This window comes from Paroedura picta, chromosome 6, assembly GCF_049243985.1.
Source record: "Paroedura picta isolate Pp20150507F chromosome 6, Ppicta_v3.0, whole genome shotgun sequence".
Classification (NCBI taxonomy): Eukaryota; Metazoa; Chordata; class Lepidosauria; order Squamata; family Gekkonidae; genus Paroedura; species Paroedura picta.
Window position 1 is genome coordinate 112131720 of NC_135374.1, and position 25431 is coordinate 112157150.

A 25431-nucleotide genomic window follows, 5' to 3' on the forward strand; every position below is an offset into this window, starting at 1 on the left:
TTTAGGGGGTGGCGAGGAGTAGGAAGTATAGCCTATTAAAAGGCCTTTGGGTTGTTTTTTTTTCTTTTTTAAATATATCAGGAAGACAAAAAACCCTTTGTGGCTCATTAGGCACTACAGATGTATTGCTTATTGTCTTTGCAGTGCAGGGAAAGAGGGGTTTGATCACAAGACTGGGGAGGCCAAAATTCCCAGACACTAATCTCCATCTCTGCCTTTCCACCTCTTTGAGGCTCAGGTCAAACTTACTGGCTGTTGTGAAGCCACACTACGGACCAATGTGCTGAACTAAAGATTCCGGTTAAGCCATTCCTAATTGGGCCACTGCATGGCTGTGACGGTAGCAGCGGTGTGCTTAATGTATGGGTCAAACTTACAAGCAAACCAAGTGTGCCTTGGGGAGGTGCAGGAAACAACCCTCCAGGCCTTTCCATTTTTGGTAGAGGGGGGGATTTCCACCACTGCTCTTTCCGTCTTCCTAAATCAACTGTTGGCTACTGCCATTTTTGTTGTTGTTAAGATGAGTTTTTCTTCTTGCACATGGCGGCGTCAATTGGACATCCATGAAAGCCGAATAAAGATGAGAAGAGCTGGTTTTTTGTACCTTGCTTTTTGCTACCCAGAGAAGTCTCAAAGCACCTTCCCTTCCTCTCCCCACAACAGACACCCTGACTGTTTCTGCAGTAGCGATTTTGTTTGGATTCGCATTTGTAAAGGGTTAACTTCTTCGTCTGTTTCTGCACTAAATTTTGCTTCAGGCGCAGTCCCAAATTGGACCCCAATTGCCCCACAGTGAAAGAATCTCCAGGAAACCAAATTTCATCTTCCTAAGTGGGATCAAATTTAGGGCTTCCCACGGTGGAAATGCATGCAGTCGGATTTTCCCCCATGCCCGCCATTTTGAGTCATTTGGGAATGCCCCTTTCCTTGTTGCCATCCTCACTCCTGCCTCCCTTCCTCCTCCTCCTCTCCTCAATTCTGAAAAATCTTTTTTAAAAAAGGGGGTGATCATGTTACAATGCTGTTTCTAAGTTTACTAATAAGCAGTCTTGCAGTCTCACACAGCAGCATTATAACGTTGTAACTTTTTAACGTTCTAACTTGGGGGGGGGTTAAAATAAAAATTAGATTCAGGACGCTTTACGAGGAAGGGGGGGAGGCAATCAAAGTGCAGAATGGTGGGATTAGCGGACGCTTTTTAACACATTTAATGGGTGTGATTTTCAGCCATTCCACCTGTTGGTTTGAATAAACAAGTAACTCTTATTTATTCTATTTATTTAGAGTTTTATACCGCCCATTCTCTACAGCTTGGGGTGGTTATCACAGCTGACTCAGAAATCTGCACTCTGTGTTTGTTATTCTTGTTTTACCCAACTGGAGTCTGACATCTCTACCCCACACACTTTCTAAAAATACTTGGCAGGCACCAGGAAAGGTGTCAGAAGGAGCCCCTTAAATATTAGAAACCTGCAGGGGTGGTGAGACATCCCTCCCCACAGCCTTTGAGAGTCTGCATTGGTGCCATGGACTGTGAACAGAAGACAATGCTGACCGTTAGCAATGATGGCAAAGACATTCTCAAGAAACTAGTATTGGGCAAGAAATACACCCTGAAAAATACCTGAACCTAGGCCAGCCTTTCTCAACTTTTTACTGTTGAGAACCCCCTGAAACATGCATCAGGCTTTGAGAAGCCCCAGAAGTGGTGCAATCATGCAGAATATGGTTGAGAAGCAGAGCTGTGGACACGCCCACCTGGGGCCCCTCCCCTTCCCACCCATCCTTGGCCATTTTTGAAGAGGGGGGGGTCGACATGGCCATAAATTACTGGAATGTTGTTGAAATCATTATTGCTACTGCTGTTCAGTTTGATGTTGCTGCTGAATTGTACTGTACTTATTCCTATGTTCCCCATGTTCTATGCCATTGGCTCTCAACCTTCCTGATGCCGTGGCCCTTTAATACAGTCCCTCCTGTTGTGGTGACCCCCAGCCATAAAGTTCTGCAAGTGTTCTTTCACAGAAATTAAACCAAAACTGACCAATGGCGTGAAAATCCATTGTTCATGATTGTATATAAATAGGTTTTTTCCCCGGGGTTTCTCAGTTCAGTTCTGCCTCTTGTCCCACCATACCGATCTCGCTCTTTTCCGCTGCTCCAGACAGACTAACGCTCTATCTCGATCTACCCTGCAAGGCTGTTGTGTGGATGGCGCCCCCCCTGGCCAAACTGCTTGCCCTTTTGCAACCCCTGTGAAAGGGTTGTTCGACCCCCAAAGGGGTCCCGACCCGGAGGTTGAGAGCCCCTGTTCTATGTAAACCGGCTGATAAACGTTTAACAATTTTTAAATTAATGTTTAATTATTTTTAAAAATAAATTAACTCCCACCCATTTGGGAAACCCTTCCAGTGCTGTCAAGAAACCCTGGTTGAGAAAACCTGCCCTAGGCAGACAGAGCAGTGTCCTGGAAGTATTGAGGGTTTGGCAAATTTCAAACCTGCCTCATCTACCCACATTCAGCCAGAGTTGTTGTCCCTTGACTTAGGAGCATGCTCTTCGAAGACTGCAAGGATGAAGGTGAGACACGCCACAACTCACATATCGCTTTAAAACAAAGACCTTTGTTCTAGCTTCACATGGCTTGTCCAGTTGCTGCTGCCAGTGTAAAAGCAGATCTAACACCATCTAATCCCTTGACTGCTACGTAGCTGATTTTACACGGCACCTGTGACCTTTATTCACCAAAGCTGCACTGCTCTGCTCATTTGCCTGCAAGCAAGTCCATAAACGGTGCCTGTGGTTCCACCACAAATGGCCACTCCAGAGGAATGGCCCAGCAAGTGCAAGAATTGAACAAAGGAGGGAAAGGGTGTGCGTGCCTCCAGCCAAAACACACAGGGAAAGGGAACAGTCTCACTAGAACAGTGGTTCTCACTCAACCTTCCTAGTTCCACAATGTTTTAACACAGTTCCGCATGTTGTGTTGACCCCCAGCCATAAAATTACGCAAGTGTTCTTTCACAGAAATCAAACCAAAACTGACCAATGGCGTGAAGATCCATTGTTCATGATTGTACATACATTGGTTTTTTTTTCTGGGGTTTCTCAGTTCAGTTCTACCTCTTGTCCCACCATGCCGATCTCACTCTGTTCCGCTGCTCCAGACAGACGCCTGCAGGAGGAGCAGCCACAGTGGAGGCGCACACCCCCCCTCCGCCAACCTGCTCGCCCTGCCGCGATCCCTGTGAAAGGGTCATTCGACCCCCAGCAGAGTCCTGACCCCCAGGTTGGGAACCAGTGCACTAGAAGGTTTAGTTGCCAGTTTCTATGCTGGTGGAGGGGCAGAAGTCAATGTGCATTTTCCCATGCATACACTCAAGACTTTTCTGAGTATGTGTACAACACTGAGCTCTAAAGCAGGGGTAGTCAACCCGTGGTCCTCCAGATGTTCATGGACTACAATTCCCATGAGCCCCTGCCAGCAAACACGTTTGCTGGCAGGGGCTCATGGGCATTGTAGTTCATGAGCATCTGGAGGACCACGGGTTGACTACCCCTGCTCTAAAGCACAGGAGGATATTGCCTGTTGTGGGTATTCAAGGCTATTTGACTATGCCCTGATAGTTTTAGTCCCTGACTTTTCACCAGTAATTGTGCCTCACATGTGTGCTCACAAGATGGCAAGATGTGAATCTCTTTATGCCATCATGTGGCATGTCAGAACAGTTGCTGAGCATTTTATTTGCTTTGGGGAGTGGGTTGTAACACATCATATTCCTGTCTTATCTGGGATTCTCCCTGGGGTTTTAGTGGAACTAGGAAGCATTTCTCCTTAGTCTGGGTGGAGTTTATTAGCAAGTCCATTCGGGAGTGTTTTTTTCCTGTCTCTCAGTGGAGTTCATTAGAAAGTCCATTAGTTAAGGTCCTGCCTGTTTTATCTGATGAAACCATTGAGAACTATTTTTAACTAAAATGCCAAGCAATCGTTTACACACATCACACTTCAATATGGAGAGATTCCCATCTTGCAGTGTCCTACCTTTGACGATGCCAGCCATGGTTTCTGGCAAAATCTCAAGGACTAGAATGGGGGGCTGTTCCTTCCTTCCTTCCTTCCTTCCTTCCTTCCTTCCTTCCTTCCTTCCTTCCTTCCTTCCTTCCTTCCTTCCTTCCTTCCTTCCTTCCTTCCTTCCTTCCTTCCTTCCTTCCTTCCTTCCTTCCTTCCATCCTTTTTGCAGGAAGGTGGGATTGGGTCCTCATGCAATCCCACCTTTCTGCAACCCTCCCCCCCCTCCCTGCAGCTGTCCATTAAGATACAGCAGTGTCTGCCACTGAAATCTGTCCCTCGTGGGGGCTCAGGAAGCAGCGGAGCATGCATCAGCAGCAGCCCGGAGTGGTGCCGCTAGTGCGGAATCGCCCTGAGAGAGAATAAACCCAATGCTACAAAGGTGGCTGCCACTGAAACAATTTATTTTAAGTCTGCACAGCCAACTGGGTCTCCAGTGGCCAACCAGACGCCTTGCTGGGAAAGCGGCTGACCTGACCATACACGCTTTCTAAAAACACATGGTAGACAACACATTGGGAAACTTCCCTAAAAAGTCCAAGAGCCAGCTTGGTGCAGTGGTTAAGAGCAGCAGCCTGGAATCTGGAGAGCCAGGCTTCACTCTCCGCTCCTCCACATGCAGCCAGTTGAGTGACCCTGGGCCAGTCACAGTCCACTCAAAACTCTCAGCCCCACCCACCTCACAGGGTGTCTCTTGTGGGGGGAGGAAGGGAAGGCAACTGGAAGCCACTCTGACACCTGAGGCCTGCTGGGTGACCTTAGGCCAGTCCCAGTTCTGTAAGAGCTCCCTCAGCCTCACCTACTTCACAGGGTACCTGATGTGAGGAGAGGAAGGGAAGGCGATTGGAAGCCGCTTTAAGACTCCTTCGGGTAGTGAAAAGCAAGGTACACAAAAACCAGGCCTCCTCCTTCTAAATCACGGCACATCTAGTTCAAAGGATCAGGTAAGGAGTGATGTGAAAGATCTCCCTCGGAGTTCCTGGAGGGCAGATACTGATCAGTACAGGCAACACTGACCTTGACAGACCAGTTGTCTGACTCAGAACAAGGCAGCTGCATGTGCTTAAAATTCAAAGGAGACCTACTACTGTTCCCAAAAGAGATCACATTTTACATGGCATTCCATTATAATGCTATTTACCTTTCTATTTTTATTTTTAATTTTTAAATTTAGTCTGAAGAATTCATCCAGCCAACACTAGGCACGGAAAGGATTTATAAACCAAGACACCACCGTGATCTTCTGGAATTACGGCTTCCGTAGTTTAATGCAGATCCTGAGGCGACCACTTAGGGACAACCTATTTAACCCCCCCCCCCTCCTTCTTAGGGTTAAAAACATGTCTCTGCCTAAGGCTCCCATGGTCTCCAAACAGCCATGCCTAGCAGTATGGCCTATTTACCAGTTGGAGGCAGGGGACTGCTTTCCGCTACTAAGGCCAACAGAGCTCCATTGCTGGTCCAGAGGGCATCAGGCAACCTCAGGGGCTAAGGCGGCTCTACCTCTAAAACGATTGATTTTGATCTCGTTCTGAGCACACTTGCTCAGGTGCTCTCCAATTTCCGGTCCCCCACTTGCTTTCAGACCTCCGTACTACGCATGTAACCTGCATGCATCGCTAACATGTGAATGTATTGAAGGCACCACCTGTGTCTAGGTTCTATTCTTGCATTTTACAAGTGTGGGATAATAACATGCAAGATACAGTAAGCCATACCAAGCATAGTTTCCCATCTCTTATGGATATGAATCTGGGAAGTGGATAGTCCAGGGGTGGCTAAACTGTGGGTCTCCAGATGTCCATGGAATACAGTTCCCATAAGTCATGGAAACTGACTCATGGGAATTGTAGTCCATGGACATCTAGAGAGCCACAGTTTGGCCACCCCTGGACTACAGGCTAACCTTTTTTGTTGTTGTCAAGTCACAGATGGCTTATGGCAAACCCCATGGGGTTTCCAAGGTAAGAGAGATTCAGAGGTTGATTTGCCATTGCCTGCCTCTTTGTTGCATCCCTGATATTCTCCTTGCAGGTCTCCCATCCAAGTTATAACCAGGACCAGCCCTGCTAGCTTGAGAAATTGACAAGGTCATAGTAGCCTGAAGATGAAATCATGGATATGACCCATTATGCACGGGGGTTTTAGCGCACATTCGGGGTGGAATGGCGGCGACTAAAATCACGGATAACGCACGGAGCCGGCTGCAACCGGCTGCAGCTTCGGTGCATGCCGCCGAAAAAGCCGCGTCAGTGAAACGCGGAAGAAAGCGCAGCTTCCGGGTGAGCGGGGCGCAACCAGAAGTGGCGCCCGGATCGGCGCGTGCATAATCGGTTACTCTGGGTTTTGCCGCCGTCGCGCCCCGCCCCGTGTATAACCGGTATGCGTCGCGTCTTCCCCCTCCGCGTTTTCCATGTGACCCGAAATCGCCGTTTCGGCGGCCGTGCATAATGGGCCTATATGAGTTCCAGGGCCTGGATATCTTGAAAATATATAGTGAGAGACATACACCTGATGTTCTATTATCATCAACCCCAACATGAAGTTATTAGATGTCAGATTCCATGTGGAATACATGGGACATACAACCACTGCAAATTTAGGGGCAAGAAATCCTCTCTAACTGTTCAGGAATTACTTATTTTGTGTGAAACAGTACATCCTTTAGTCAGGATTTAGCATCAAACTCTCTAAACCAAGAAAATAGCTTTTTTGTTATGGAAATGCTTGTTTTAAACACACTGGTACATTATATTATGCAGGTTTAAAGCCCCAACATTTGTGGAATCTGTTAACTGGAACACTAGCCTTCTTGCAGTTGTTTAGAAACAACCAAGTACTTTAATATCCTAAAACATTTCCGGATTTATTAACATCCACATGCACTTGGTGACAAATGGCATTCAGAACCATTCTGTAGGTGCTGCTAGCACTATGTTTATTATCCTAGCAGGACAAATGAAACAGTCTGCCTTTTAGCCTTTCGGATTTTTTGGGAACACACCTCATAAGAGTTACACTGCCTAAGCACAACAAAATCAGAGTCTAGTAGCACCTTTAACACCAACAAAGATTTATTCAGACTAAGCAGACTGTCTTTTGTCAGTGACTCAACTCCAAGTGTGACATTCTGTCCACAGATTTAGGCTCATTCTGCAAACGCAATGTGCTTTTGCAGCTGGATTTTCCTGTACGAATCAGGAATGTCTGCTTCTACAGTGCATTGAAAGTGCATTTTCCAACCTTTGCGGAATAAGCCTTACTCTCATTGTGCAAGACCAGAAAAAATGGTCTCTGATCCCACTGCCTTTCCAGGTCAAATGGACCAGAGCTTATGCCTTTCTATGTAATTCTATCACTCAACCTCGAAAAGACCACCAACCAACCCACTGAAACCGCAAATATTTTACTTAACTGCACCAAAAGAGCTTATGCGTCTTGGCTGGATATCAGCTTTCGAAGGCAAACGAGTAGATTAACAGAGCAATCCTAAAACACTTTCCTGATAGTAAGCTCCTAGCAAATAACTACTTGCACTCTAGTGGTTTTAGCTTAAGATGGCTCCTTGTGAACTATTAGAAATATAGGATCTGCTAAGGCCAAGCTGCCCTGCCCAATGGAATAGTTCCTCAAAATCTGGCCATATTCATCTTCTTGGAAGTATCTCTAGACTTAGGCATTACAACAAAATTAGTAATGCCTTCATTTCAGGAGAATAGCTATGTCAGTCTGAAGTGACAGGACAAAGCTGGGAATTCAGTGGCACTTTTAAAACTACCAAAGATTCACACGAAGGCTTATAGCTTGAGTAAAACTTTGTTAGTCTTTAAAGGTGCCCCTGGACTCAAACTTTGTTCTATTTCCTTAGTGAAAGGGTTAATATTAAGACAAAATCTAATTAAAGTAGCCTAAAGAGGGTCAGGTCGAGATATCTGTCAGCAGAAAGCACCAACTGGTCACAGACCTTTCCACCATTTAGCCCCCCACCCCCACTCCAGCGATTCCTTTTCGATTTGGAAAAGTTGCAAGTCCAGATGTAGACTTGGGAGACTACAGTGAAGATAGGGATGGGAATAAGAACAAAATTGCCCTTCCTTTTCCATCACTGTAGCTCCACTCATGGAAAAGCTAAGAGGGGGATATCTCTTGTGCCCGCCAACACCATGTGGGTCTTGCAACCCCAGGCATTAAAATTTCATTGGGGGAGTGCAAGATCTGCTCTTTGTAGTTGCATAATGCTGCCTCTAGCTCAAGAGCATCAACCTGTCAAAAGTATAAGAACAAGAGGTGGAGATGTGGTAAGGTGTATAAATTCTAAACAAAAGTGCATGGTCTTTTGGAAGTGATATTTAAGACTAAGTTCCCCTTAAGACCTGAATATATGATGTTAAGTCTCTGTCCAGATATACTACCTACTCAAGCTAGAACCTTTTTTTTCTATGCGACTACCGCAGCAAAATTAGTCTTAGCCAAGATTTGGAAATCTTCAGAACTACCGACAACTGAGACATGGCTGATTAAAGTTACAGAACTATCAAGAATGGTGAAGCCTACATCTATCTATAGTCAATAAAAGACCAGTTGAAGACTATCAGGAGCAATGGCGATACTACTTAGATGACCTTGCTATGTGAAGAGCTATGAATATCATGGGTTGCGGGAGGGTGAGGGATAAGGTAATAATGTATATGGCTGATGGCTTTTCCTCTCTTTCTGTCTTTATACTTTATATATACTCAAAATAAAAATGGAAAAAATATGTTTATTAAAAAAAATCGTATAAGAACAACACACTAGGTGTAGTAGTTAAGAGTGGCAGCCTGTAATCAGGAGACCTGGGTTTGGTTCCCCACTCCTCCTCCACATGCAGCCAAGCTGAGTGACCTTGAACCAGTCACAGTTCTCTCAGAGAACTCTCAGCCTCACCTACTTGACAGGGTATCTGTTGTGGGATGGGTAGGTGGTTCTAAGTCACTAAGACTCCTTTGGATAGTAGAAAGTGGGGTGCAAAAAAACCTACTGCTCTTCTTCTCCTTCTAATACAGGGGTAGTCAAACTGCGGCCCTCCAGATGTCCATGGACTACAATTCCCATGAGCCCCTGCCAGCATGTGCTGGCAGGGGCTCATGGGAATTGTAGTCCATGGACATCTGGAGGGCCGCAGTTTGACTACCCCTGTTCTAATAATTCCAGTTCTTGGCTGCATGACATCATTGTTATGAAACGCCCAAGCGCGCGTCATTTTTTTGTTTGCTTGTTTTAAAACACAATGCTAGCCTGTCATTCATTTGGAGGCAAAAAAACGAGAAAATCCAGATAGCAACACTGACAATTCCCCCCAAAAGAATGTACTTTGTTACTTACCAGACCAGCTATTGGCGTTGACAGATGATTAATCTTTTTAATGATGCCGGGCTTGATCTTGTTAATTAGACTACAAAAAAAAAATGGGATGAAATTTAATCTCACTTTGTAGTGTAATTTCACCCTCGGGCTAAATTCACAGATGACTAAAATTAATAATTGTTGCAAACAAGTCTCACTCCCATTATTTGAGCTCTGTATTTAAAACTAATTTAAAATTGACCGTGATATTGATCTCTGTCTAATATATTTGGATGCATATATAAATGTATTTGTGCGTAAGTGAACATACAGAAATTTTAAGCAAGAGGTAACAATATCCCAGTTGAAGGTCACAGGCTTAACTTGCACATTCATCTCAAAGCATGAATTGCAGATGTACAGATCACCCTTTAGATTGGAAAGGTCATGACATTGTCTATCAGAAAGGAGGTGGACTCCTGTCACATGCAGCCAGTTGGGTGACCTTCAGCTTGTCCCAGCCCTGATAGTGCTGTTTTCACAGAACAGTCCTGTCAAAGCTCTCTCAGCCTCACCTCCCTCACAGGGTGTCTGCTGTGGGGGGAGGAAAGGAAGGCGACTGTAAGCTGCTTTGAGACTCCTTCAGGTAGTGAAAAACGGGGTATAAAACCCAACTCTTCTTCAAAAACCAACAACAATTGATTAAAATGTGGAATTCGCTGCCAAAAGATGTAGGCTGCAAGACTAGACAACTTTATAAGGAGATTAGATTCACGGAGGTTTGGTCTATCAATGGCTACTAGCCATCGTCTGAGAGGAACATCCATATTCAGAGGCACTAAACCTCTGGATTTCAGAGCCAAGAGTCAATGTCAGGGGAAGTCCTCAGCCTCCATGCCCTGTTTCTGGCCATCCATAGGAAGTGCATGATACAAGATGCTGGACTAAATAGACCACAGCTCTGATCCAGCAGGGCTCTTCTAATGATCCTACTTTAAAGGAAATTGTGGCAAGACCACGCCTAGAAAGAAACCCTCATAGCAACACTCAACAATATTTCCCACTATCTGTAAATAATCCTTTGGATACTCAGGTAGTGGTTGTTCAGCTCCAGAGAATCCTAGAGTAAATCAGTTCCCTACATGCACTTCTATACTTTCCATCCCAGTTTGATTTTTTTCTTCTGGTGGACAACCTGGACTGGGGGACAAAGGAAGAGCACCTCTCTGCTTCTCCTGAACCGCTGACCACCTTTCAACACCACTGGACACAGGATGCTTTTGGCATCTCCATGACTTGGGTGCCGCAGTTGGCTCAATTCCGTTCAAGATCCTACTGGAACACAGATTGGGCCTAGTTGTGAGGATGACTCTCAGTGAGGACTGATGAAGGGAACAAGCTGTCCAGAACCATCAAGGTTGACACCTGCCCCTGTTCTAGCTGGGACCTGTTGGTGGAGTGGGGCTAGGAGCTGCTAAACGTCTGAGGGAGGAAGTAATTCATGCTGTGTTAAAAGAAGCAGTGGGGAGACACCCTCCTAAGATGTGTGAGCCATGCCTGTATCATTAGGGCCCAGTCATCAGCAGTCAAACCTGGGCAAAGAGGGATTCTAGGATAAACACAGGAGAGGGGGACACAAATGCTCTCTTGAAGTATTTGAAAGGTTGTCACTTGGAGGAGGGCAGGGAGCAGTTCCTGCTGGCAGCAGAGGATACGACCCACAGTAATGGGCTTAAACTACATGTAGAATGGTACTGGCTAGATATCTGGAAACAATGTTTCACAGTCAGAGTAATTCAGCCGTGGAATCAGCTGCCTACAGAGTTGGTGAGCTCCTCCTCACTGGTGGTCTTCAAGCAATGGCTGGACAGAAACTTATCACAAATCCTTTTAGACTGATCCTGTATTGAGCAGGGGGTTGGACTTGATGGCTTGTATGGCCCCTTCTGGCTACTTGATTTTATTATTATTCTAAGCTCCATTATGCTGCATCAGATCCTTGGTCCATCAGAGTCAGAACTGTCCACTCAGACGGTCAGAAGCTATCCAGGGACTCTCACACCACGGCCAAATCATTTAACTGGAGATGCTGTGGATTTAACTTTGGGCCAATGAGAAGTTCTACCACTGAGCCATGGTCGCTCCCAGGATGGAAACAGGCCTGGTTGCCTTCATCTTTGCCCTAAGAGCAATGGGGACTGTATCTCTGCTCGTTTTCATGGCCCTCTTAGTGTCTCCAGCATTCATAAAACCGAGAGACAAGGCAGCCTAATGGTCTACAATCTGGCAGTCGAGACCGTAACTGAAGATCTTCTACGGTTTCAAAACAGCATAGCTACAGGAACCACATCCCCCTCCCTGTTTGCCATAAAACACTTAAAAATTATAACTGTCTATAAAACCCAGCCCAGAACAAAGCAAGTCAGAGCAATGTATTGTTGCATTCTCTGAAAGCTTTCCATTTTTTAAAGGCTTTCTTCCAAGCCAGGACGCACACTAACACACAAGTGGGTGCTCACTAGCATGAATGGATGCTTCAGAAGAGAACTCTCATCTGTCAAATGTCACAAATCCTCACATTCCTACCGCCTAATTCACGACACAAGCATTTCTAAAGGACATATATGAGGCATTTTTCAGCTCTAAGGAAGAGCGACTCTATGCCTAACAGTTTTGAAAGCTTTTGAAATCTCCCCTTCTCTCGTAACACAAATCAAACGGCTGCTTATTTGTTCAAAAGGCTTTGCTCCCTACCGTCGCTGAAATCTTTTCCCAGCATCATGGATCGAGAAAAGAATTCTGCACCAAAGTGTAGCCACAAAAGTATCACAGGAACAAACTCCTCCTTCCCATACTGCACGATGCTGTTGTCATCAACAACGTGCTAATTTATTTCATTATACTCCACTTTTCCTCCAAGGAACTCAGCGTGGAATAAGGGCCTCCTCTTTACTTTGACAACTCTGCAAGGTTGGTTTGGGCCAAGGTTACTGGTAAGTTTTTCGGGTGACCAAGGCTATGAACTTCATCTCCCCAGCCCAGGGGTGCCCAAACTGTGGCTCTCCAGATCCTCATGGACTACAATTTCCATGAGCCCCTGCCCTGGCCTAACTAACCACTATGCCCACGGCCCTCAAAGAAAAAGATGGTCAATGCAGATAATTAAATTGTCAAATAAAAAAAAAATTAGCAAGAAGGGCCATTTCTCTGCTTGGAACACCGAGGCTCAGAGAGTCACCCAAGTACATAAACCCCGAACTATTTATGAGCGTACTCTTAATCCTGCCTCTCTGATAAGAAACCTTGTTATGTATGTGAGTATTTGTTGATGCAATAGAGTTAATATATCTCAGCTTATGTCAAGGCCTGGCTCAGTAATCCTGAATTGTGATTCGCTAGAAGGTTGCAATTCGTTTGAACTCTGGTGTTGGAAAAGGTTTCAGAGGGTTCCATGGAGAGCAAAAGTCACAAAAAAGGTAGGCAAAAAAAAATGACAACTCCATTTCACTTATTTTGGCCATATCATGTAATCCAACTCAGTGGTGAAAGCAATTATGCTAGGATGGGTCAGTGGAAAAAGGAAACCAGGCCGGCAAAGAACATGATGGTTAGACACGATCAGGGTGGACACCGGCCAGAATACTGCATGGCTGAGGGAGGTGGTGAGGGATTGTCAGTGTATGTTTTGTAGAGTGTAAGGGTGTGTTAACAACCAATAATAGGTCAAGGGGGTATGGCCTGAAACAGCTGGACTTTGTCATCATAACCTATAAAAAGCGTTGGGTTCTTCCGACAACATGTTGAATGTTCTAAAGTCTACAGAATGAGCCCCACCCACCAGGATGATTTAGAACAGGGGTAGTCAAACTGCGGCCCTCCAGATGTCCATGGACTACAATTCCCATGAGCCCCTGCCAGCAAATGCTGGCAGGGGCTCATGGGAATTGTAGTCCATAGACATCTGGAGGGCCACAGTTTGACTACCCCTGCTTTAGAATGTTCAACACGCTGGGAGGGAGGGAGGGAGGGAGGGAGGGAGGGAGGGAGGGAGGGAGGAGGAAAGGTGCTGCTAATCAGGGCTGCCTGCCTTGTAGTTGATGGTGACAGATCAGCCAGGCTGTCAGTCTCCACTCAGATCAGCCAGGCTGTCAGTCTCCACACTAAAGTGGGTGGCTCTACTGCCTTAAAACACTCCCCCCAGCTCTATCTTGGAAGGCAGGGAGTGGAATCTTTACAGGGACTAGGCTACATGCCTTACAGCTGAAGGTGACAGATCAACTGGGCTGTCACCCTCAGCTCTAAGGTGGGTGGCCCCGCTGCCTTGAAAAGCTCCCTCCCTGCACTGTATTGGCAGGGAGGTTGAGCCTTTAAAGGGACTGGGGTCACATGCCTTTCAGCAGACAGGGACAGGCAGCTCCACTGCCTTAAAATGCTCCCTCCTGCCCACTGCCTTGGCAGGGGCCTGGCCTCATTTCAATTCTCGCTCCCAAAGCTGAGTATTAGAATCGGCTGTAGCTGTGCGGGGCTACGATCCTTTTAAACACTCCCTCTTTCGGAGAACCGAATAGAAAACAAGTTAAGTTTCTACCCAGCCTTGTACCATATTTGATGATCAGCAGTTGCATTCCATTCATGTCATTGATGCATAATTTTTGCATGCACATTAAGGACAGGAGAGATGAGAGGAATAAAGTATCAGTATATTTAAAATGGCATCTAATATTTATCACCACTATCTATGGCCCTAGAGCAGGGGTAGTCAACCTGCGGTCCTCCAGATGTTCATGGACTACAATTCCCATGAGCCCCTGCCAGCATCTGCTGGCAGGGGCTCGTGGGAATTGTAGTCCATGAACATCTGGAGGATTGCAGGTTGACAACTCCTGCCCTAGAGGACATTTTAGAAGACATAACAGAAAGTACAGCAGCTAAAGACTCTGGCCCAAGAGAGAAGTCCCATGGAAAGACCTGCCTACTGTCAGTTGAAAAATGAAAGGAATCTCAGCCTCGGTTTTCTCATACTGTGTAAAGAGGTAATCAAGTCTCCGCCAGTTGATCCCGTAAGGTTTTCCAACACAAAACTTGATCAGAGAGGGTTTGCCATTTCCTGCCTCTGCGTGGCAACCCTGGGCTTCCTTGGTGGCCTCACATCCAAACACTAACCAGGGCTGCCCCTGCTTCGAATCCAGGATCCGATATGATCGGGCTAGTCTGGGCCATTCACAAGCCCATCACCTTTACAGTGTTGCCGAGTGGGCTAGACTCCTGTGGCAGAGAGTCTGCTCTAGGATGGCGGTTGGTTTGGAGGAGGCAAGCAAAGGGCAGAAGCGTGAGTCCACAGAATCATAGAATCATAGAATCATAGAGTTGGAAGGGGCCACACAGGCCATCTAGTCCAACCCCCTGCTCAATGCAGGACTAGCCCTAAGCATCCTAAAGCATCCAAGAAAAGTGTGTATCCAACCTTTGCTTGAAGACTGCCAGTGAGGGGGAGCTCACCACCTCCTTAGGCAGCCTATTCCACTGCTGAACTACTCTGACTGTGAAAAATCTTTTCCTGATATCTAGCCTATATCATTGTACTTGTAGTTTAAACCCATTACTGAGTGTCCTCTCCTCTGCAGCCAGCAGAAACAGCATCCTGCCCTCCTCCAAGTGACAACCTTTCAAATACTTAAAGAGGGCTATCATGTCCCCTCTCAGCCTCCTTTTCTCCAGACCTCAGAGTATCGCTGCCGTCAGCCCCTTAGATTACCCAGACATACAGAGAGCGAAGGGACCAAACCTCCTTAGCTTCGATCCATTATCTTGCTACTTACTCGCACAGCAGGACTCCGTTTTCCAAAGCCGCTCGAAAATCCTTGTTTCCAAAACTTCTCCCGGTGACAGCCTGCAAAAGAGACATACAATAACCTGACTTTGGGTAAAATAACTAACAAGAGAGTCCGGTGGCAATGACGTCTCAGTCAAGCCATGAGCTTTTGTGTCCACGTACGCTTCTTCGGATATCAGAGTACTCGAGAGATGCCGTACCCTTAATGCAAAGTTACATATTCCTCCGATACTCTGAGATAAGGGGCTTCTGTGCCTTACGGTCTAGCTCAAGCAAAGATGGAGGCAAAGTGTTTTAGTGTACCTTTCCAGCTACTGCCTCCCTCGATGACTTAATCTTCCCCTGTCCTATCGGACGGTGCCCTATCGCCCTGTCAAAGCGAGCTTGAAGACTTCTTCTCACACTGGTGGCTCTCCTTCCAGCCGAAGAGCCCTTGCTGCATAAATACTTAGGCGGAAAGGAACTTCCTCCATCTTCCAGGAGGATACCTCCCATCGTGTTCCATAAATAAAGAGCATTCCTGACGGGGAAGCAGGAAAATCAGCGGCATCATTTGACTTCCGAACACAGGACAGGCGTGGTTCATTTCCACACGTGGAAGAAGGTCCATGTGGTATGGCAATATCAAGGACTACCCCACCAATGCCAGCACCCGGCAAGGAAGAACAATCTTCCACAGGTATTTCCGTCCAGGAAATTTCATAACCATTGAAACAGGAAAAGTGGAAGTTCTCCTTATTGGAGTTTGCAATGTAGACGGTCTCTGGTATTCACCAAGTCAGCCTTTCTCTATGTTTTTACCACTGAAAAACCCCTGAAACATTCTTCAGGCTTCGATAAACCCCAAGAGCGGTGCAAGCATACAGACTTTGGTTGGGAAGCATAGCTGTGTACATGCCCAGCCAGGGCCACTCCCCACTCCAACCCCCTCCAGGCCCATCACTGGCCATTTTGGGAGAGGGGTGCGGGCCAACATGGTCACATCACCCAATACGTGTTTCATGAAACCCTGGTTGAGAAATTCTGCGCTAAGTAAGTGACACATTCAGTAGGAAATGGTCAAAACTGAAGGGGACGCAGTGTTCAAAGTTGCACAAGCAAAAAAATCCATTATGCAAAAGGAACATACTCCACTCTTACAATTTTAAGTTAAAACAACAATATACTGCAATATAAATTGCTAAAGCCTATGCTACTATTGAGAGCCTCTTGTGGCGCAAAGTGGTAAAGCAGCAGACATGCAGTTTGAAGCTCTGCCCATGAGGCTGGGAGTTCAATCCCAGCAGCCGGCTCAAGGTTGACTCAGCCTTCCATCCTTCCGAGGTCGGTAAAATGAGTACCCAGCTTGCTGCTGGGGGGGTAAAACGGTAATGACTGGGGAAGGCACTGGCAAACTACCCCGTATTGAGTCTGCCATGAAAACGCTAGAGGGCGTCACCCCAGGGGTCAGACATGACTCGGTGCTTGCACAGGGGATACCCTTACCTTTATGCTATTAATTTCTTATAAGAGTGAAAAAATAATTTCTTATAAGAGTGGTAATAACATTTCAAAACTTATTTAAGTAAATCCAAATGCCATATGTTAAGTGTGCATCGGAGCGATATGATGGTCAGTAGTGCCAGTTTAACTTTTGGCATTTTTATAGGTTTTGAAATATTATTATAAGAAATCATTATTACTATTATTAACAGTAATTTTTAATTTCTATACCACCCCTCCCCCTATGGGCTTGGGATGGTTCACAACAATCAAACACTCAATAAAATTACAATAAAATGCCATTTGAAAGCCCATCCCCACTCTTTAGTAAGTTATATTATTCATATTATAGTTGTTTTAACTTAAAACTACAGGAGTTTGTTCCTTTTGTACAGTAGACTCAACAGGAAAGCAGACCAGCCTTAGTACTTTCCCCCTACCTCAATATAATTTATTCCCAAATCTTAGTGCCCAGAACAGATTACATTGATCCAGGTGTTTGCATTTTGGTGGTCAGGAGCCAAAAGAGCATTTGCTGGCAGGGGGCTCTTGGGAATTGTAGTCCATGGACATCTGGAGGGCCGCAGTTTGACTACCCCTGCAAAAGAGGGTTATGACTCTTTTGCAGGTGGTGAGACTGAAAGATGAGGGGGGGCGGGATTAGAATGGTAAATATTCGTTTGCCTCAGCAAACAATGTGCAGAATGGCCAAGAAATGCACCCCGTGGCTCCATCATGCAATATTCTTCATAAACTGTTAAACATTAACAATATAAGCTTATTCAATGTTAGTGGATGCGAGATGTGTTTTATACTGGGAGAGAAGTATGGAGCTACTTTGCAAGGGGGGCCCAGAAGTTGGTTGCCAGCCTCCAAGAAGAAGAGGAAGAGGAAGAAGGTTTTTTTGTACACTACTTTATACTTCCCGAAGAGTCCCAAGTGACTTACAATAGCCTTCCCTTCCTCTCCCTACAGCAGGCACCCTGTGACGTAGGTGGGCCGAGAGAGCTCTGAGAGAACTGTGACTGGCCCAAGGTAATTCAACTGGCTGCATGGGAAAGAGGAGGAGGTGGGGTATCAAACCTGGTTCTCCAGATGACAATCCACCACTCTTAACTGCTATGCCAAGCTAGCTATCAGAAGCTAAACCCTGTTAGTACTTGTATATGAAACCACGACAGAAGTATACCATTCTGAAGCTCTTCCCCTCCTCAAACCGTGCCCACCTTAGGCACCTGTCCCCCCAAAAAAAAAATCTCTAGGAATTTCCCAACCCAGAGCTAGCAATCCTACTGAAAATTGGCCCCATATATCTGCTGGAGAAAAGTTGGAAGAAAACCCTCTCAAGAAGAAGCATTTGAGTTTTGAGGAGTGAAGCGGTAGGGTACCTGCCCATAAATGTTTAAGTGGTTCACCAAAATACAATGCATTTAGGAAAAGGTCCTACTTAAAAGAGTTAGGTAACCTACAAAGCCATTTCATCAGTTCAAAGTTATCTGGCTTTTCAGTAATTTCTTGATCCGTTCTTCCACATATTGATGCCACATCAATTATACTCAAACCAAAAAGAGCCACGGTGCATAGATAATGTAGAATTAAGCAGCCCAGCAGGGGCACTGTATGCCAAAATGGCTTCAATAAGGCAATTATTATTATTATTATTAGTAGTAGTAATATTAGTATTAGTATTATTAGATTTTTTTCCCGTCACTCCCTTGCGGCTCATGGCGGGTTACAGCATCCTAAAATCCCCATTAAAACCCCATTAAAAGACAATAATAACATTCCCAACATTACCAGCATGGCGGAGATCGGCAACTCAACTTCCCCTCCCTCCCACTACTGGCGGGTGGAGAGGAAGTCCTGATGATGTTTACTTCAGGTCCCAATCCCAAACGCAAAGATCAAACTTTTTCCCAAACAACATTGTCGTCAAATAGCTTCAGAATAGTAACCAGCAATGGCTAAACAATACAACAATTAAAGTTATAAATAGTGATGATTTTAAAAGCTGCCGGTTAAACCTTGTTTTTCAGCTAAATGCCCTCTTCAAAGAATCATTTGCTGAAACCAAAGCAGGTCAGAGCTCGCACTGGCTGAAAAAGGCTCAGAACTGGCTCCCTGATGTAAGAAGGGGATAAAATTTAGGCTGCTTTTAACATGACTGTTCTCTTGCACCTTTTTCAATCATAATTATTTCATAGAAGCAACATCAGGGTCATCTAGTCCAACCCCTTGCAGAATGCAGGAAATTCACAACTACTTGCCCACCCCCAGAGACCCCAATTCCGTACCCAGATGATTCCCCCCCCAAAAAAAAACCAAAACAAAATCCCTGCCCTGTCTTGCCTGAAGGAAATTCGACTCCCAACCCCAAAATGGCAACTGGCATTTCCCTGGGTACACAAGAAAGGGCCACAAGAGCCAAACACTGACACAATCCCTTCTGCCCACCCCCTCACGATCTACAATAAGTCTAATCTTAAATAAGTTAAATTGTTGTATTGTTTAGCCATTGCTGGTTACTATTTGACAACAACGTTGTTTGGAAAAAGTTTTATCTTTGTGTTGCCTTATTGAAGCGATTTTGCTGCACACAGTTCCTGCCGGGCTGTTTGAACCTATCTTAATTATAGCAACATTTCCCTAAGTGTTAAGGAAGCCTGCAAAAATTCGGTAGGTGAGCCCAATTTTGCACCACGCATTATAAAGACAATACAGTAGGGTTGTGTGCTTCAGGCCGCTTCAGGCTGGAACGGCCACTTCGGTGCCCGAAGTGCACAACCCTATACACCAGTATGATGACAGAGAGTTGTTGGTCAGGGCACAGCATGCCCAAAAGGGCTGCTGGTAGACCCAGAGTCTCAAACTAGCCTCGAGGGAGCTTGGCAGTGGTAGGAAAGTGGCATCACATCGCAACTGGATGATAGCAACCCTGTATTTCTTTGGTGGCCTCGTATGTAAGACAGAGCTCTTCTGCCAGGTCTTTGTTTGAGGCCAGGGAAGATCCGGGGACCACTCCACACACTTTTATGGTAGTTAAGTTTTCCAGCTGGTACGGCAAGCACCCCTAGACACCCCCCTGAGGTGATGGGGGGGGTTAGAGGGGCTTATTTTTGCCACTGGGTTATTGGTTTTTTATTATTGTGGGTTTTTTTAATTATCTTTATGTGGGGATTTTTAATGCTTTCATTGTTGTAACTCGCTGCAAGACGGCTTTGCCAATAGCAGCAGGAAATAAATCCAAATCCAAATCATAAATAAAGTCCTAACAGGGCTTGGCTTCCGAGATGGGGCTTGCCTGACCCATCCAGGTCAGTAGAACCGAAATAGCTATGGGTTGAGCTCTGCCCTTTCTGAGCACATTAATAACGATAGGTGGAGATGTGGGAAGAGGCCAATTTGTCAGCAACCACACGGAAGGGAAACATCACCTATCGGGCAGGGCTCAGGTGAGCCTCCATGTGCCAAGCCAATGCAAATTGTGTTAGCCCCATGGAAATCATCTCGGCCATGTCAAGTACTCCTTTATCATGGGGAATAGATACAACCTTGGTTCATTTGCATGTACTAATTGAAGCCAGCCATCTGGCCAAAGGCTACAGGCGTCAACAGGTAGCCCACGAGCATCTAATTCACATCAAGCATCTCCTGTGAACTATTCTGTCTGATTGAATAGAGATGCTGCTGACCTAGAAGGTGCTTTTTTTTCGCTACCATGTGAGTTAATATTACAGAGCAACTCCGTCGCACACAATAACGTGCATGCCCTGGCATTGTGCTGCATGAGATTAAGCTATTTCATTATCACTTAGTTTTCTGTCGGACGCCAAGAAACTCTTTCTGGCTTGTTCTGTTCAACCACGGACACACCGTGTCATTATGATGCAGCTGTTAAAAAATTATGATTCATGCTCTTAACCGCACAGCTTGAGAATGTCTCACCAGAAGTTCAGGCCAGAGGTGTGGAACATTATACTCTTAATTGACGTGAAAAAGACATCTTGCTTCCAAGCCCATCAGATCCAAATGACAGGACAATGAAGCAAGGTGACTGGTTTAGGATTATTTTTAATTTATTACTCTGGGTGGGGGGGAGGTCATTATATATACCTATGTGTAATAAACTGCTTTTGAGAGACAGCGTAGTATAGTGGTTAAAAGTGGCAACTTCTAATCTGGTGAGACAGGTTTGGTTCCCCGCTCCTCCACATGCTGGAGTGACCTCAGACCAGTCACAGTTCTCTTAGAGCTGTTCTCACACAGTTTTGTCAGAGCTCTCTCAGCCTCACCTCCCTCACAGGGTGTCTGATGTAGGGAAGGCGGTTGTAAACCATTTTGAGATTCCTTCAAGCAGAGAAGAGTGGGGTATAAAAACCGACTCTTTTTCTTCATCACTTTCATTGTTTTTTGTCTTACCTGGAAAACTATTAGATAAAAATATTAGAGACTGATAAACCTCCATCTCAGAGCATTTTCCCCATTCCTTTTGTCCCATGGACGGCTTAATATTAGAGCAGAAGGTTCCAAGTGTATTTATTATTTATTTATTATTCACATTTCTATACCACCCATCACAAGTCGTCTCGGGGCAGTTACAATATAAAACCAATAAAATACAATATAAAAACCCATGAAACCCCCTTAAATATACAGTAGTTTAAAAAGCCAAAAGACAAGCGGCGGCATATTTCTCCAATCCACTACCTGTTCCAGCCAGGTTCAAACCCCTTGACATATCCAGATGTAAGGACTAGGCCAGGGGTAGTCAAACTGCGGCCCTCCAGATGTCCATGGACTACAATTCCCAGGAATCCTTGCCAGCATTCGCTGGCGAATGCTGGCAAGGGCTCCTGGGAATTGTAGTCCATGGACATCTGGAGGGCCACAGTTTGACTACCCCTGGACTAGGCAGAGGGTGATGGGAAAGATCTCTACTCAGGACCCTGGAGAGCTGCTGCCAGTCCGAGTAAGCAATTCTGACCATGATGGACAATTGGTCTGATTTAGCAAAAGATAGTGCCGTGTTCACGTGTCATTTGTCTCATCTAGGAGTGTCCTAGGCTGCTTTCCAACAAAGCAGTATTAACATTTCAATCCCAAGGGCCTTTAGGCCACTCATATCCTATGGTTTGCTTCTGCCTGAACCAAGTTAACTGATAAGGCCTTGCTCATATTTACTGACCCAAGTTATGCTTCATACCTCAAGCCTGAGTAATACCGCACAGGGGAGGTTCCCCTTTCCACGTGACCTCCTGGCTTGTTCAAAAGCTCCGGCATGTGTATTGGGTGTGCTGAATTGGTAACTTGCCAACTCAGGAATTCTGTGAATATTTTACACAAGGTAATTCTAGCTAGTAGCAAATCAAGAACATTTGCATTCTACTCGGAGAAAGAGACCTTTGATAGCTTCCACCACAGAGTTCTAACGCCAACCCATTCATAGGAATGGAGACCACCTAACCATCTGATGCTGGGAGCAATTGAGGGAAAAAGAAGAAGGGGATTGACAGGGAATGAGGTGGCTGGATGGAGTCCCTGAAGCAGTCGGTGTGAGCTTAAATGGACTCCGGGGAGTGGTAGAGGACAGGAAGGCCTGGAGGATCATTGTCCTTGGGGTCGCGATGGGTTGGACTTCGCAACTAACAACAACAACCATCTAAATCTATGGTTCTCCTCCTAAAGTACTGCCTTCCACAACTCCCTCTAAAATTCTATCAATGACTTATGAGTGAAGACGTCCTCTATCAATGACTTATGAGTGTAAGGGGAAGCAATGGATAGAGCTATCAAATTGTTCAACAATATGACCACTTCCACGCCCTTAACAGCCCCTTGACATACAACCATAGGCAGGTCTTTAATATTTCCTTGTAATCCATAAAAACCTTCTCATGACCAGTCTTTGCACACGAAGACACAGTACCAAGCCATGTCATTGGCTTCCATCAGTGACATCTCATGGACATTCAAGGGCCGCTCTCGTTTAGAACATGCTCCACAAGAAATGCCTCCTTTCAGGCTTAAAGTGTTTTCACAAGAAGAGAGAAAATCGTAGCGGAATAATTTCGTCCTGTTAGCGAAGACAGTGCTAATTGCAGGTGTTTGGTATTAACAGGTTCTCCTCGCTGTTGGGGTGGCTCGTTCCCTAAGTGGCACTTTCCTAAACACTAGCTCGTGGCGTCAACCAACAATGTCACTGTAGGGCATGTAATGCCACAGCAACAGATTGCTATCACACGTTATTGAGTTGCTCCTGGGAGAACAGTTTAAGATGTAGCATTAAAAACAGAAAAACAAAACACCAGTCATGCAATCAGCCACTCAGAACAAGTATTCCGGTTCAAAAGAAACGGAGATTGTTAGATCCATGAGGGTGCAGACCAGGGGTAGTCAAACTGCGGCCCTCCAGATGTCCATGGACTACAATTCCCAGAAGCCCCTGCCAGCATTCGCTGGCAGGGGCTTCTGGGAATTGTAGTCCATGGACATCTGGAGGGCCGCAGTTTGACTACCCCTGGTGCAGACCATTCAAACAGTGTCTGCAGAAGATGCTTCCATTGATGCCACGTGCCTCTTCCGCCTGTGCTGGCCAACGAAACAAGGTGTTGAAAATCCACAATTCCAAGAGCAAAGGACTGCCAGATGTGGGTTTGGCTGTTCTCTGACACTCTGTTGTAATCAAAGGAGGGCATTAACAGGGAGATTTTCACAGAAACCTTTAATCGTCATAGACCACAGTGAATTGGGACAAAAAGCTCCCTGAGCCCTACAAAAGGATCCCACAAGCTTGGGATCATAGAGTTGGAAGGGGCCATGCAGGCCATGTAGGCCATGTAGTCCAACCCCCTGCTCAATGCAGGATCAGCCTCAAGCATCCAGGATAAGCATGTTAAATCTGCATGCGTTTAGGGAACAGGAAACTGGGAGTTCATTTCAGCTCTGTATTGTGACCCCAGCAGGATGGAACAAGAACCAAAACTGATCCAGAGAAACCCACAGTCAACCCCAACATCTATACAAAAGCCCAACAATAGGTCTTCCCGCCAGTGTGCACTATTGATCCATTTCTCTTTAAACTGACTGGATCCAGCAGATGGGGTCTAGCTGCACGTTGGCCTATTACAGTGCAGGCTTGGATCCTGCCTCAAACCTCAAGCTCAGTCCTCGGCAGAAATAGAGACACAACAAAGGCACTGGGTCAAGTCACACCATGGCTTGCCTGGGATATCTTGGTAGCATGAAGAATGGGAGGGCAGGACTCCTGGCCAGGCATCAAAGTCAAGCATGATGCATAGGCTCCCAAGAGTTGAGCGGATAAAAAGGGAATTAAACACACTTTGTGACCAGATACAATCCTGATGGCCTTGCTGGGTTAATTTTGCAGAAGTCACTCAGCACGTTAAATTTAAAAGCAATAAGCAAACAATTTTTAAACACATGCTCAAATTTCCTCAGAGCCTGGAAACCAACCCTAATGGCTTCAAGTCACGCAAAACACACTGAAGCATTCGGCATGTTCCAGGAGAGGGACTGAAGGTACGAGGGAAAACAAGCAGGGACTGGGTGGAGGTGGAAATGCACTGCCTTGAGTTCCGTGCGGGAGACAGATCAATCGTTGTGTCTGTAGTTCCACCAAGGACCAAGCTTGAGGTCCAAGGCAGGACCCTAAGCCTGAACTATAATAGACCGATGCATGGCTGGATCCCATCAGCCAGATCCAGTCAGTTTAAACCAGGGGTAGTCAAACTGCGGCCCTCCAGATGTCCATGGACTACAATTCCCATGGGAATTGTAGTCCATGGACATCTCGAGGGCCGCAGTTGGACTACCCCTGATTTAAAATGAAACTGACCAATAGTACGCACTGGCAGGAAGATCTATTGTGGGGCTTTTGTACATAAGTTGGGGTTGGTTGTGGGCTTCTTCAGTTCAGTGCTGAAATGAACCCCCAGTGTCAGGTCTATGAGCCCATGGATTTCTCACAATTTGCTCAAGTCATTAGGAATGCAAGTTCTAACAACACCATAGCTGACTCAGCCACCAAACTGTGCTAATTTGTTCTCGCCCGTAACCACTTCAAATGTGGTGGTGACTTGTTCCTTCAGATCAATGGCACAGCCATGGGCACCTACATGGCCCTCGATACGCGGACATCTTCATGGCAGACCTGGAGCAACGCTTCCTGAATGCTCACCCACTTACACTCTGAAATGGTACAGTCCCCCCTACACCTCCTCCTTCAGCATGGTTAGGCCCCAGTTCAGAAGCGACTTGCTCATTACACGCCAGGCATCAGTGCTTGACAGAAGAGGAGGCCGCCCTTCGAACGCTTCCCCGGGAGGCAGCAGGCACAGCCAGAAGCAAGCATGAAAATGAGCCACCCTGTATAATTTGGAAGAGATTTTGGAATCTAAATTACAGGTTGCAGCAATTCCCCGTCAAGAGCAGAGCTACCGGATTGCACTTTTGACAGTTTCCTTTGCTTCTCTGTCATTGGACCCGATAAATGCAAGTTTGCAAATGGTGAGGTTAGCGACTAAATGGACACATCCTTCATGACGCCTGAATTTAGAGACGCTGCTCAAAAGAAACCAATGGGGGTGGGGGAGTATATACAGAACAACCAGCATTTAGAAGAAGAAGAGCTGATTTTTTAAACCCTGCTTTTTACCACCTAAAAGAGTCCAAAAGTATCTTACAATCGCCTACCTTTCCTCTC

General features: G+C 45.9%; 1 protein-coding gene across 10 annotated transcripts in view; it reads right to left on the minus strand.

Moving 5' to 3' along the window:
- Nucleotides 1-25431, minus strand: part of LMO7 (LIM domain 7) — a 195668-nt gene that overhangs the window by 116173 nt on the left and 54064 nt on the right. For all 10 annotated transcript variants that reach the window (XM_077343966.1, XM_077343965.1, XM_077343964.1 and 7 more), the window contains exons 3-4: nt 15214-15284; nt 9434-9503 (exon numbers count right to left, since the gene is read on the minus strand). In XM_077343966.1, the coding sequence (XP_077200081.1) occupies nt 9434-9503; nt 15214-15284 (141 nt within the window). The remainder of the gene's footprint in view (nt 1-9433; nt 9504-15213; nt 15285-25431) is intronic.